This window comes from Eptesicus fuscus, chromosome 13, assembly GCF_027574615.1.
Source record: "Eptesicus fuscus isolate TK198812 chromosome 13, DD_ASM_mEF_20220401, whole genome shotgun sequence".
Classification (NCBI taxonomy): domain Eukaryota; kingdom Metazoa; phylum Chordata; class Mammalia; order Chiroptera; family Vespertilionidae; genus Eptesicus; species Eptesicus fuscus.
Window position 1 is genome coordinate 32,022,002 of NC_072485.1, and position 13,578 is coordinate 32,035,579.

General features: G+C 38.3%; 1 protein-coding gene across 11 annotated transcripts in view; it reads left to right on the forward strand.

Annotated features, from left to right (window-relative positions):
* Window positions 1–13,578, forward strand: part of DLG2 (discs large MAGUK scaffold protein 2) — a 1,173,098-nt gene that overhangs the window by 702,629 nt on the left and 456,891 nt on the right. For all 11 annotated transcript variants that reach the window (XM_054725747.1, XM_054725750.1, XM_028128522.2 and 8 more), the window contains 2 exons: window positions 1,556–1,700; window positions 3,945–4,083. In XM_054725747.1, coding sequence (XP_054581722.1) covers window positions 1,556–1,700; window positions 3,945–4,083 — 284 coding nt within the window. The remainder of the gene's footprint in view (window positions 1–1,555; window positions 1,701–3,944; window positions 4,084–13,578) is intronic.

The following is a 13,578-nucleotide window of genomic DNA, read 5'->3' on the forward strand; positions in this document are numbered from 1 at the left end:
ACATAATAGGTATTCAATAAACATTTGATCAATGAATGAACAAGTGCTAGACATTAAATTCACAAAAGCATTTAAGAGAATGTTTCTTATCTAGGAAAAATCTCCAGAAACATATGGTGAGGCTTACAGCTTACCAGAGAGTTCACAGTCAGAATTCATACTCATCAGTCAGGTTCATTTCCCTCTGGTTCCAGGGTCCCTAACTTGGGCTACACCACCAAGTTACACTAGATTAACTAGTCTATGGAATTTATATAACAACCTGAGGCCAAAAAAAAAAAAAAAAAAATGCTGAAAGGTGTTTTTAACTAACTTGTTAATTAGATAGTTCAGAGAATATGCAAGGATTCAATCTTGGCACATTTATTTTAATTCTACATTATTTCAGCAGAAACTAAGTAAGAATCATGTCATAATAAAAGAATAGCCAAGTAAAGATATCCTAGGTACTTAAAATACTTCCTGAATATTTTAAAACCATTGAAGAGAAGTGCTGCCGAGACCCACTGCAATGCCACTGCCATGGAGTGATAACTGCACTTGTAACCCAGGCTTTTCTGTCCAATAAACAAAGAGAGGTTGCTGTTCAAGCCACTGACAAGAGGGTACCCGTGAACTCACTCACCTGCAAAGCCCTAGGTCCCAACATGAGCACTCTTTCCTTAGAAGACAGACTCATGTGAAATGGGACATTTTTATGGGAACAATTTTTAAAGCAAGAAAAGCCAAGTTTGGTGAAGTTGAGGAAAATAGGGGCTTTCCAATAGCTGGTGTAAGAGTAAACTGGTCCATGTTTCCAGAGAGCACTTTGGGAATAGGTATGAGAAGCCTTGTCATATGTATTCATGCAGTTTGGTCCAGCAATTTTACTTGTATGATCTATCCTGAAGAAATCATCAAAGTGGTGCACAAATATAGAAAAGGTTTACTGCAATATCACTTATGCTACAAAAAAATTAGAAGCAAACTAAAGGTGCTTCAGTAAGAGATTAGTGAAATCATTATGTTTTAGCCGTGCAAGACAGTGCTCTGTAGAAAACAAAACTCATTACGGAAGTACATTCACAATATGGACAAGTGCTCACTGTAGATTTAAAAAGCTGATTCCAAAACAATGTGTATAATGCAGTCAGAATTGTCTATAGAAATACAGTATATCTAAATAGGGAGATTACAAATAATTTTTTCCTTTTTTTTTAGTTCAATGAATATGTATTACTTTTGTAATCACAAAAATTATAGCATAATAAAAAAGACATTTGACCACTGCTTTCACTTTTCCACAAAGAGTATTCTGCTTGCTGTTATAATGTAGTGCTTCATCACAGAAAAGGGCAGAAGCAACTTTGTTTTTTAGCATCAACAGCTGTATCTTACCTGCTTTGGCTAATGCCATTAATCTATCCGTTCTGCCAAAGTATGAAATAGAATCTGGACTGTAATCATTGCAATTTAATCTTGAAATGAGGTCAAAATTCTATGTATCTTCTTGCCTGAGTATTTCCCTTCACCTGCATAGTTTTGACTCTAATACTGAATTTTTTTCACCCCTCAGGTAAACAACTACAGTTTAGAAGAAGTAACACATGAAGAGGCAGTAGCAATATTGAAGAACACGTCAGATGTAGTTTATCTAAAAGTTGGCAAGCCCACCACCATTTATATGACTGATCCTTATGGTCCACCTGATATTACTCACTGTAAGTACCACCCTCTGTGTCATCTTCGAATAGCATGCCAGGTTTGTGAAATTGGAATTCTGCAAAACGTGGCCAAGTCCTATGCTCGCACCTGCCCGTTTGTTAAGCCTGTGGAAATACTTCAGGGGCATTCTGTGCTCTGCTCCCTGGTTGCCTAGTGTTTTGAAGGTGAGACCCCCTGATGATTTGGCAGGCCCGCCACTGTGGAAAGGCTTAATAATGTATGTTGTAGACAGTGTGGTTACAATAACATAGGAGCAACACATTTTAAAGGGCTATTTCTTAAGTCCCTAAAGCCTAATGGCTCTCATGCCATAATATTTTCTCTTCCTAGTTCAAATCTATAGAATAGCAGGATGGAAAAGACAGGCTGGCAAAATAAACCCAAGATAATACTATGTATCTTCTTGGCGGGGGGCCAGAGGGAATCTTATATTTGGTGAAATTATGGTCCGTAATCACCATCATCCTAGCTCTTACCTTTATCTGATTTTGTTATATTGGTAGAGAAGCCAGATAAATTTGTTAGTCACTAAGGCAGTAAAGGTGGGTTGAAGGTAGGGATTTCTAGGGCAACAACTAAGTATCAGATGCTGTGCTGGCCTGTCTTTTCTAGAACTCTTAATAGGTCAACAAGAACTTTACCTAAAGTTCTGTCTTAGTGGACCTAATTGTGAAGCAATTCATTTTTTTATTGAGTTTAAGGGACAGTTTTGTTGACATCAGTAAGTTTTCTCACTCTGAGATTTTGAGGAGCCACTTGTAAGGTTAGGAACCCAGAATGTCTTCGGGACCTGCCATTAATTAGTACTATGGTCTTAAGCAAATCGGTTAACCTCTCTTAGATATAGATCTCTCTCTTGAGAGAAATTTACAGGTTGAATAATTTTGTTACCTGCCCATTACATTAGCTATTGCTTTTCTTAATGGTGATTCTAAAATGACTTGCCCCCAGATATGGCTTTTTTTTTTCAAGCAGGTAGTAATCTGAGATCAGCCTTACCTTAGGATATGAAAAAGATTGAACTTCAAAGTGTTTCAAACTGGATGAACTTAGAAAAATCGGCCTTGATACTCTGTGAGCTACTTCATGAGGGCTTATAAGGTCAATGCAAAAGAGAGAAAAGAGAGAAAATAAAACTTGCTATTCAAGTAAGAAATATGTATTGAGTAACTTTAATATGTACAAAACACCTTGTGAGGTAATATGTGGGATACAAAGGATATACCACCATGGCTTTCATTGGAAGAAACACTAATTCAGATATATAAATAGCAGCAACATATGGCAAAATAAAAGGATGCATAGGCCAGGAAAGAGGTAAAAAATATATGTCCTTTGGGCACTTAAAGGAAGGGGATATTACCTGTTTTTTGAAGATTTAAAAAAAATTATGCAGAAGGTGGCATTTGAAAATTATCCTGGAGAATGGGTGAGATTTCAATATCAGAGTCGGGGTAGGAGGCAGAAATTGTTGCAGTGAATATAGTGGGACAAAGGTACAGATGTTGTGAAGGACAGGCTTTGTTTGAGGGCCATAGGACATGTGGAAAGGAGATTGGCAATGGGCCAATCTTGTAAGAACGGTGAAAGGGAGAGGAAATATTCAATACTCTCCTGGCAATGAAGAGCATTTAAGCTAGAGAACATCATGATCAGAGCTGGAATTCTTAATGTATAAAATGGAAAGAGGGGGACAGGAGACCCAGTTAGGAGGGGTTTTCAGCCTCCCAAAAGGAGATGAGTTAGGGTGGGTGAATAGAAAAGAAGACCAGAGTTCTTAGTCTTTCTGCACTGTGAGTACAGCAGATTTTTTGATTCAAATATATACAATATATACAAGAACTTGTTCCAAAGGAACCTTTTGCTTTTGATGATTGGATAGTAATTATGTGAAAAGACTGTGAACTCTGTACTTAGAAAGCCAACATTTTTATTTCAATAGAAAAATTAATCATCATTCTGAAAACATGTGTGCTAAATCTCTCCTCCAATTCTTCGCTTCACCTAATTATGCTAATAGGGCTTATAGTATAACTGCTATTATATCTTCCAATCCTAAAGGTCACTTTGTGCTCATACATATTAAATGCAAACAAACAGCACCCGCCCCCTCCTGGAGGACAAGAAAATTCTTGGCATGTAGCGAAGCCTTTCTGTTTTTAATAAAACCATAGCATGAGACATTGAATCACCCACATAACAGGGTTTTGTTTTTTTTCTTTTCTTTTTTCACCTCGTAGCTTACTCTCCACCGATGGAAAACCATCTACTTTCTGGCAACAATGGCACTTTAGAATATAAAACCTCCCTGCCGCCCATCTCTCCGGGAAGGTACTCACCAATTCCAAAGCACATGCTTGTTGAGGACGATTACACCAGGTCAGATATGCTTGTTGGTTAATTGGGTTTGTGGTCATTACCAGGAAGAAATTGCATTTGCCTAATGTGTCAGCTGTTGCTTTGGGGCTAACTGAAACTTCTTAGCGCCATTCAAACTTATGATAGTCTTGCTTCCAGTGGAAATCTGCAAATACTTGTCAACATGTGTCATTGGTCTCTGTTAGGAAGCAAAATCGCAAATTCTTTGTGGAGAAATAGTAATATATACTTACCCATCAATTTTTAAGACTTTTAATATATGATCCTACTTGAGTTTTATAGCCATACTGTAAGAAAGGTATTTTACTTAAGGAGGGAGGATGGTGCTGAGAGTTCAAAAAGAAGAAAGTATCATACCAATATTGCATATCTGGTGAATGGAAGAGTCAGGACTGAAACGCTTGTCTTTTGACTCTAAACTCCACTTCTTGCCACCTATGACCACCCACAAGTCAATGGAATTGGGAAGTCAGTTAATCCTCCTTCTAATGTGATAACTACAGGTAGAAAGGACAGGAGTGATTCAAACCACTTGTAATTAAACCAATTAATTACAAGTGGTTTGAATTTAATATATCCTGTTAATCCCAAAGGGGAATAGGATGGGATTTTAGGACAGAGCACAGAATCACATTGCTAACCCCCAAAGTAAAATCATAGTTAGCCAGCATGCCTCTGAAAAAGTCAAGTCTGACAATTCACAGAGAAGACCAATCTTTAATCATTACTACTAAGGATTCAATAAATATGGGTTAATTAATAAATGAATGGGTATATAAAGACTTTTTTTAAAGTGTGCATTTTTTTCTTCTATATCTTTAAATATTTGTGGTTCAAAGTAATCTATGCTCATTGCATTTAGTGAAATAATACAAAAATGTTCAAGAAGCAAAACTCTCTCCACAAACTTTCTCAGGCCAACCAGTCTCGAGGTTCCCACTGTGACATCCTGGCATGAACCATTCACACCTTCTCTGTGTTTATATACATCCGTAAAATGCAGACTCAGATATGGGTGGGGCTCAACACTGTTTTTACAAAAGAAGTTCGTATTTAACACATTGTTCTGCAGCGTGCTTTTCTCGGTGAATAATACTTTTTCCCAAAATGAGATTACATATAGATATGTACACGTTTTTCTGAAAGTGTTTGTGTAAAAATACTAGAGATGAACTCTTTTAATTTTACAGCCTGACTATTTAGTGAAGGCATTTGTCAGTCTTTCAAAATGGTCTCACTGGCACCTGGGCATGCTTTGCTATTTCTTTTGTAATGATTAAGCACGTTCCATTTATCTTGCAATTTCAGGTTTGCGGAAGTAGCTTCTTAGGCCTATAGCCACGGAATGGAATGTTGAGATGCTGCAAATGTGCATCCGTGGTGTACTAGTAAATCAAATACAAACTTATCCCCATGCTGAAATATCCGGTCTTCACGTTCTTAATTGAAATGAGGGCTGCAGCAAAGATAATCCTCATGGCTCACCAAAGAATTCTGTAAATTTAGGCATCTTTATTCACCAGAGTAATGATCTATTTGCTCTCATCCTATCTCCAATATTTAATATGATTTTAATTCAAAAATATTTTATCTTACTAGGACCCTTAGTGAATTAACATTATGAAACCCCCTTATAATCCATACCCTTTGCTAGCTATTTTAGATATACTATCCATTTAATCCTCCCAAAAACACAGAAAGGAGGGCTTTCATCCCCATTTTAGAGATGTGGAAATTGAAGCTCAAAGATGTTAAGGAATTTGCTTATGGTCACACAGCTTTTAAGTGGAAAACAACTGGGTACCCTGCAAGCTTTATCATCCTGGCTAGAAAAAAAAAAAAGTTTTAATTTTCTCATTTTTAAAATGAGTGACAAGTCATCTAAAACTCTGCTCATTGTAGAAATATATGGCTAGAAAGGGATCCAAGAGTTTTGGTAAGCTCTAAAAACAAATGTATCAGGATTGAACCGACTTCTACCACTGGCTAACTGTGTGACGCTGAGCAAATCATTCAACCACCTCACACCTCAGTTTCTTCATCAGTATAATGGGAATAGTAATCACATCACCTCAACGGGTTGTTGTAGTGATTAAGTGACACAATGCATGCAAACAACTTATAACACTGCCTGACACAGTGAATATTAAATGAATGTTATCTATTTACTATAGCTATACTTATTATAATTTTTAATGGACCTAAAATGTCACATGTAATATTTTAAATTATGCCCCAGGAAGAGAATCCATTTCTTCCTATAGTGATATACCCCAGTATCTTACTTCTTGCCCTGCCTCCTCACTTGTTCTCTGACATGACAACCTCATTTATAACTGTGCAAAAATCTTCTGAATGGCTGGTGCCTAGCAAACCTGGGAAGTAAGTTATATCAGTACATGCGCAACTCCAGTGCTCTCTCACTACTACCCCATCCTCTCACAGGTGCTCTGCACTGCCAGCATTGCCACGGATCTCAGCTGTATTTGCTCAGAGGCAAATTCACTGCCTCATTCATAAACATTTATTGAGTACTTCCTACTAGGCAGAGAGCACTGCACTAGGAATGTAAATGTGACTAAGAAAAAAATATCTCTAGGAACTATCAAATTGGGACAAAAATATATTTAAACCAGTGAATCCCCCAAGGCCTGTTTCCTGATAATGCAGGCACCCTCTATGAAGTTTCCAAAAAGCTTAATCTATTAATTTTTTTTATCCTGAGATGTTATATTTTGGTATCAAATGCCATTTCTTGTGTGGTGGTTTATTATATCCTCACTTAGAAAGTTAAAAGTTGGTATTTCTACATTAGTCCTCACTTTTTAAACATAAAAGGTCTGTAAAATCCCAATGTGTGGGAACTCCTTAGAGACACAAACAAAATTAGATCAGTTCTATGAAGTGTTCTCAGGTTGCCCTAGCAGAATTCCCTAGCACCACAGGAGGCACTTCGTAAATACGTAAATACATATTAGGGAATTTGAGTTTTGCATGAATGTCACAAGAACAGCCTATGGCATCAGAGAAAGGTGTCAAAGACGAGATAACTCTGGAATTTGAGTTTGAAAAAATGTGTAGGCATTCATTAGAGAGTCGAGATATCAGGAAGGACATCCGGGTGGGGGATAGCAATGCATACTCAAGGAAGAATGAGAAATAGATTCTAATGAAAACAACTATTACAGTTTGAAATGTAAGGCTCATAAAAAGAAATAGTACCTCTCTTTAAATTATCTTTATGTCCCTATCCTTTCTCTCAACCTAGTTGTAAGATTAAAAATACATCAAGTGGTAAAAACAAAAAGATTACACTATGCATTATTAACACCAAGTGCTGTAATGTATACTATTGCCCCTATATTACTTATATAATATTCTTATTCCTGATTTTTTACAGAAAACAAAAATGAGTTTAAGTCATTATATGACACAGCAAAGAAATAGCAGATACAAAATTTGAATTCAGGTCAGTCAGCCTGTCTTTAAAGGGCTCATCTCCATATTCTGACCTCCTAACTCATGCAGTCTCTTTCCTACGATAAATGTTGGGATCATCTCAGGAGGCTGGGTTCTAATCTCAGTCCTACTACTTGCTGCCTAGATGACCCTAAACAAGTCATCTAATCTCTAAGAGTCTTAATTTTCTCATCTATAAATTTAGATAAAGGGTCTTCTAATTTCTTCATGGAATTATGAGGTTTTCATGTGATAATATGTGTGAAAGTTGTCATCTTTAGAGGGCTATATAAAATTATTATTTAATAGTAAACTTACCAAGATATTATAGTAGCTTATATTTGATACCTGCTTTATACTTTCCTAAAATAGTAAATATAGAGAATGAATCTTTAATGATGAGACTTGGGCTGATGGAGAAACATTTCTGTGAAAAAGGAATCTTCAATAACTATAAAACCGTATCAAATTGGCAACCTTTTATTTCACATGCTCATAATATCTTACTCTGTTATAAGAAATATTTCTCTATTTTCTTTATTCACATTCACTTTTGTTGAAAAAAATCATAAGAATTTTTTAAAGGATTTTTATTACAATGACTTAGCTGGAATTCTTTAATAAATCTCTTTCTTACTGTTTAAGGAAATGTATACCTGAGTAAACTAGGAAATTTTGTTTTTCTATTGATTTATGAAAGAGAGCATAAACAAAAGTCCTTGGGTAAAATTCTCTTAGTAGAAAGCCAGCTGAGTCCCCTATAAATCAAAGTGATGTAATATTCTGCCCTTCAATGTTTGGAAAAGAAAGCTATTTCAATGATGCAGAGATGGGTTTTTAGCACAGGGAATTATATAGACTATCACAGTTGGAAGGGCCACAAATGAATATAGTGTCTAATCTTCTTCCATTTGTTAGGTAAGGAACACAAGGCCCAGCATGATTCATTAGCTATCCTAAACCCCATACTTGTAAAAGATAGAATCAGATTTAGAACCCATGTCTTCAGACACCCAATCTAGCACTCTTTCCATTCCTCTCAGATGATGTTCACTTATTTTTTCTTTTTGGGTGAAGTCAGAAGGTAACAATTACACAAAGCTATAATTGCCCAGCCTAGTGGCTCAGTGGTTTAGTGTCAAACTATGAACCAGGAGGTCATAGTTTGATTTCAGGTCAGGGCACATGCCCGGGGTTGCAGGCTCGATTCCCAGTAGGGGGCATGCAGGAGGCAGCTGACCAAATATTCTCTTTCATCATTGATCTTTCTATCTCTCCTTCTCCCTTCTTCTCAGAAATCAGTAAATATATATACATATTTTAAAAAGCTACAATCAATCAATGATCATCTATGAGCAGTACCTACAATTATGGATTCCACTTCTACTGAGCCAAGTCTTCTCTGGTCACTCAGAAGAGAGGCAAGCTACACACCTCTCCCCATCAGGCTAAATATTCTCAAGAATATACAAATAAATCATCGGCGCTAAAATTACACCAAAAAATTGGGGGATGCAGAATAAAACTACTCTTCCTAGATATGGGGACAATTTCCCAAGTTATGAATGTGATAAATGTCATTCTGAAAGCCAGGGTTCTAATCCATAGCTGTGATTGATATATTATTTCCCAGTGATGGAAATCAAGTTTACCTGACCCTAAACTCAGGATACCCAGATGTCTTTCTGATTTGTCCCATGTATTGTTCCCTCACATAATTTGGTTGATCAATAAGCTAAAGCTAAATAAAGTCACAGGAAAGATTTCTTGTCCCCAGAAGCTTTGAAGGACCACTCTAAATTGTGACTTCAATGTTGACCAGTTTGACTTGCCTATTTACTAAATAAATATGAACCCATCAGATTAGAATCTGTCTCCATTCTATTCTCCCCAAATGATAGAACACTAGCTTACTGGATATAGTATCTAAAATGTATTCCAGTTATTTTTCTTTCTTTCATTCATTTATTTGTTTACTCATATCATCAATATTCAGTTTCTACCATGTGTCAGGCACAGTTATTAGTGACTAAGTTACAATGATGAACAAACCAGATAAGATTCCTGTCCTCATGGAGTTTACAATCTAGTTTATTGAATAAGAGCTGTATAGATAAGCGAGTTAACATAGTGATAAGTGTTATCTTCCTATCTAATAATAGGAAAATATGCAAATTGACCATACCTCTGACTCACCCACAAGCCACGCCCATAAGCCACGCCCACCATCCAATCAGAGAGAGCATGCAAATTAACCCAGACCAAGATGGCTACAGCCACAGAGAGCAAGGTTTCCTAGGTAACAGAGGAAGCCAAGCTTTCCGCCTGCCCTTGCCAGGCCTAAGCCTCCACTCAAGCTACAAAGTTTCAATTATAGAAGGTAAACAAATTCAAACAAATGGCGGCAGAATGGAGCTTGAGAGAGCAGGCCAGGGTTGCCACCAGCAACAGGGGAAGCAAAGCTTTCCGCACACCCTGGCCGGGCCCACCTGCTTAAGGCAACAAAGTTTCAATTATAACCCCAACACAAATGGCTGCCAGCCTCGGAGGGAGCCCCAGGCTTGGCTCCACTCCAGGCTACAAAGTTTCAATTGTAGAAGGAAAATAAATTCCAGATACCAGGGCCTCCGCTTGGGTTGCCAGGTGGCATGGCTGGCCTGTAAACCACCACAGGCCCCTCGCTCAGGCCACCCCACAGCCCAAGGGAACCCCACCCTGATCCGGGACACCCTTCAGGGCAAACCAGCTGGCCCCCACCCCTGTACCAGGCCTCTATCCTATCTAATAAAAGAGTAATATGGAGATAGACCATCACTGCAACACACAATATAGCTGCCGCCATGTGGTCAAAGATCCTGCCCTCATGTGGACACAAGATGGTCACCACAAGATGGCCAGCAGGAGAGGGCAGTTGGGAGGCACCCGGCCTGCAAGGGAGGGCAGTTGAGAGGGACCAAGCCTGCAAGGGAGGGCAGTTGGAGGTGATCAACCCTGCAAGGAGAGGGCAGTTAGGGGTGACTAGGCTGGCAGAGGAGGGAAGTTGGGGGCAAACAGGCTGGCAGCAGAGTGGTTAGGGGGTGATCAGGCTGGCAGGCAGAAGCGGTTAGGGGCAATCAGGAAGGCAGGCAGGCAAGCAGTTGGGAGCCAGCAGTCCTGGATTGTGAGAGGGATGTCCGACTGCCCGTTTAGGGATCCGACTGCCCACCGGGATCAGGCCTAAACGGGCAGTTGGACATCCCTCGAGAGGTCCCATATTGGAGAGGGTACAGGCTGGGCTGAGGGACAACCCCCCTCCGTGCACGAATTTCATGCACCGGGCCTCTAGTAAAGAAAATAAAAGAATAATGTGATAGAGAGTGATTGGGGAAGAGAAGAACATTAAGTAGGATAATCAGGGAATTCCTCTCTGAAGAGATAGCATATGGACTGAGACATGAACAAAAGAAGGGGAAAAAAAGTAGTGGTATAAAGTTCAGAGGAAGAACATTCCAGAGAGAGAAAATAGCAATAGCAAGATCTCAGAGTCACTGAGGCAGGAATAGATTTAGTGTGTTCCTGGAACATAAAGAAGTCCAGCTTGGCTGGAAAGAAATGAGCTAATTGATGGGAGCATAGCAGAAAATTAGGTTAGAGAGGGAGTCAGGAGCTGGACGACATAGGATTTTGTAGGTAATGATGAAAATGTGTAGGTTTTATTTTAAGTACATTCGGAATCCAATAAAGGATACTAACCAGGAGAATAAAATGATCTGATTTTATTTAACCTCTTGACTCCTGTGTGGAGTAGAGGGACTGTTGAAGAAAGAGGGGAAAGTTTATGGCAAATGAGACTGGAGGAGGGACAGCAGTGGACTACTGATTATTTGCACACCTTTTATCACCTACGGAATAATCTTTCAAGAACAGAAGAAGTGTTTTCCATGGTTACTGATTATTTTCCTTTGGTGCTTCCTTTGTGTATCAGAACTGGTTAGAGGCTAGACCATCCACCGTTTCTCAAATGTTTCTACCACGTGCCCTGAGGCCTCAAAAAATGTACTTGTTCTTCTTTGGATCCGGGGTAGAACATGAAGCTATCTGTCAAAGCATGAAACACAAAATCTTGTATTTTCTTCTAGAATCTTAGAAAATATCCTTGTTTGATTTATTGTGAAAATATTTTAATTAAGCATGAACTTATTTTTATCCAAAATCTTCAAGTGAAGGTGACACACCAGATAGGCTTTTTTTCTGAGGATACTCAGTCTATGTCAACTACCACAAATCGCAAGGTGTGTATGAGTGCCCGAGTTTGAGAAGCACTGAGCTAAATTACACCAACTTGCCAGTTGTTAACTCTGTGTTAAAGAAACAGCCCCTTAATTATGGCTTAAGGTATAGGTCTCCACTCAGGACAAGCTCTCAAATGATTGGAGAACACCTTCCATCAGAATCAAGTCTGGGCGTGTACTAGACTCTCCTTTTTTAAACTTATATTTAATGACTTAATCCAATTCTGGATGAACTGGAAGTTTCTTCTTCTGATGCAGGAAAGAAATCTTTCTGTCATACATTTAACTAGCTGTAGTAGAAAAGAATTGGGTGTGCCCTGCACAGACCTCCAGCCCTGCTTTTGAGTTAGGATCAGTATAGCAGAGTGATTAGCACCCTGCTCAGGGTCCCACCTTGACTCCTTCCTAGCTGTGTGACCTTGGGTAAGTTATGTAACTGCCCTTTGCCTCAGTTTTCTCATTTACACTAGTAAAAGGAGCAGAATAATACTTTTGACCTCTCAGGTTTATTGTAACAATAAACTGAGTTAATACATGTGAAATGCTTGGAAAAAAGTCAAACTCAATAAATGTTAGCTATTATTGATATTGTTTAAAACAAGGATTTAAGATGAACTGCTCACAAATAAAGTCATTTTTTCGGTATACATCCTCCATGAAATGAAAATGTAGCCAACAACATTATACAGCGCCCAAAAGCAATTTTCAGTACATATACATTTTCTCAACTTAGTTATATTACAGGGCATATTAGAACATTTTATTACAGGAAGTCATTATAGCCTTAATGCTTTATTAAAAGTCTTTATTTTTATGACTACAACAAATATCTAGTACCATGTGCATTGACAATCCAATATAAGGTTCAGTCTGGCCTCTGTGGCTAACTATAATCATCCTCTGGATAATTTTTTTATTTTGCCCTATTTTAGTCATAGTGGCTCTCAACAACTAACACCATGTAGATTTCCCTTTTTAAAAAAATCTGCAAAACATGGCATCAGACTCCTCACAACCTTGATAAAGTGGATTCAAAACAAACAAATCAAAGATTCATCAGCAATGTCTCTGAGTTACCTGCTTTGCTATGTGCTGCATGCCTGCTTTCCCCAGTATAGAGTGTGGCATTCATTATAATGCCTCTTTTGAAGCAAAGTGTAGCAATGGGAAGGGGCCAGTGGGGCAAAACTGGTGAGACAGATGGAGGATAAACCATTACGTGGAAGCTTCAAGGGGAATTTTCTCTTTATTGATGGTAGCTCCACACAGCCATTTAGGTTGACTTACATAAACTGTGAGGCATGACAGATAGAGCTATCCAGATAGCAATAGAGTGGTATGCTAATGGGGAAGTTGACAAATCTTAATTAAAGGCAGCTATCCAAATACGTATTAGAAAACATGTTAAGCTGCTGTTTGCTGTCAGGGAACAAATTTAATGTTAGGGGGAAAAGGGAAACAGTAATGGGGATTTTAAAACTATCTTTTCTAGATATTTATCATTTCCTATGCACCTAATAAATTAGCCAGACATAAACACACAACAATAGGCCTTATAATTTTATGGAAGACCGTTATTGCACATCTATAACTATTGTTGTTTAATCAATGCTGCAGTACATTTTAATAGAATGAGTTCATCCTTGGTCTTCAGGGCTGGTTGCAGGAAAAAAAAAAAGGATAAATGATGGGCAATGGAGAATTTTGGAGGGACCACTGTAGAAGCAATCAACTATTAACCCTTGTCCCATTGATTGCAAGTAAT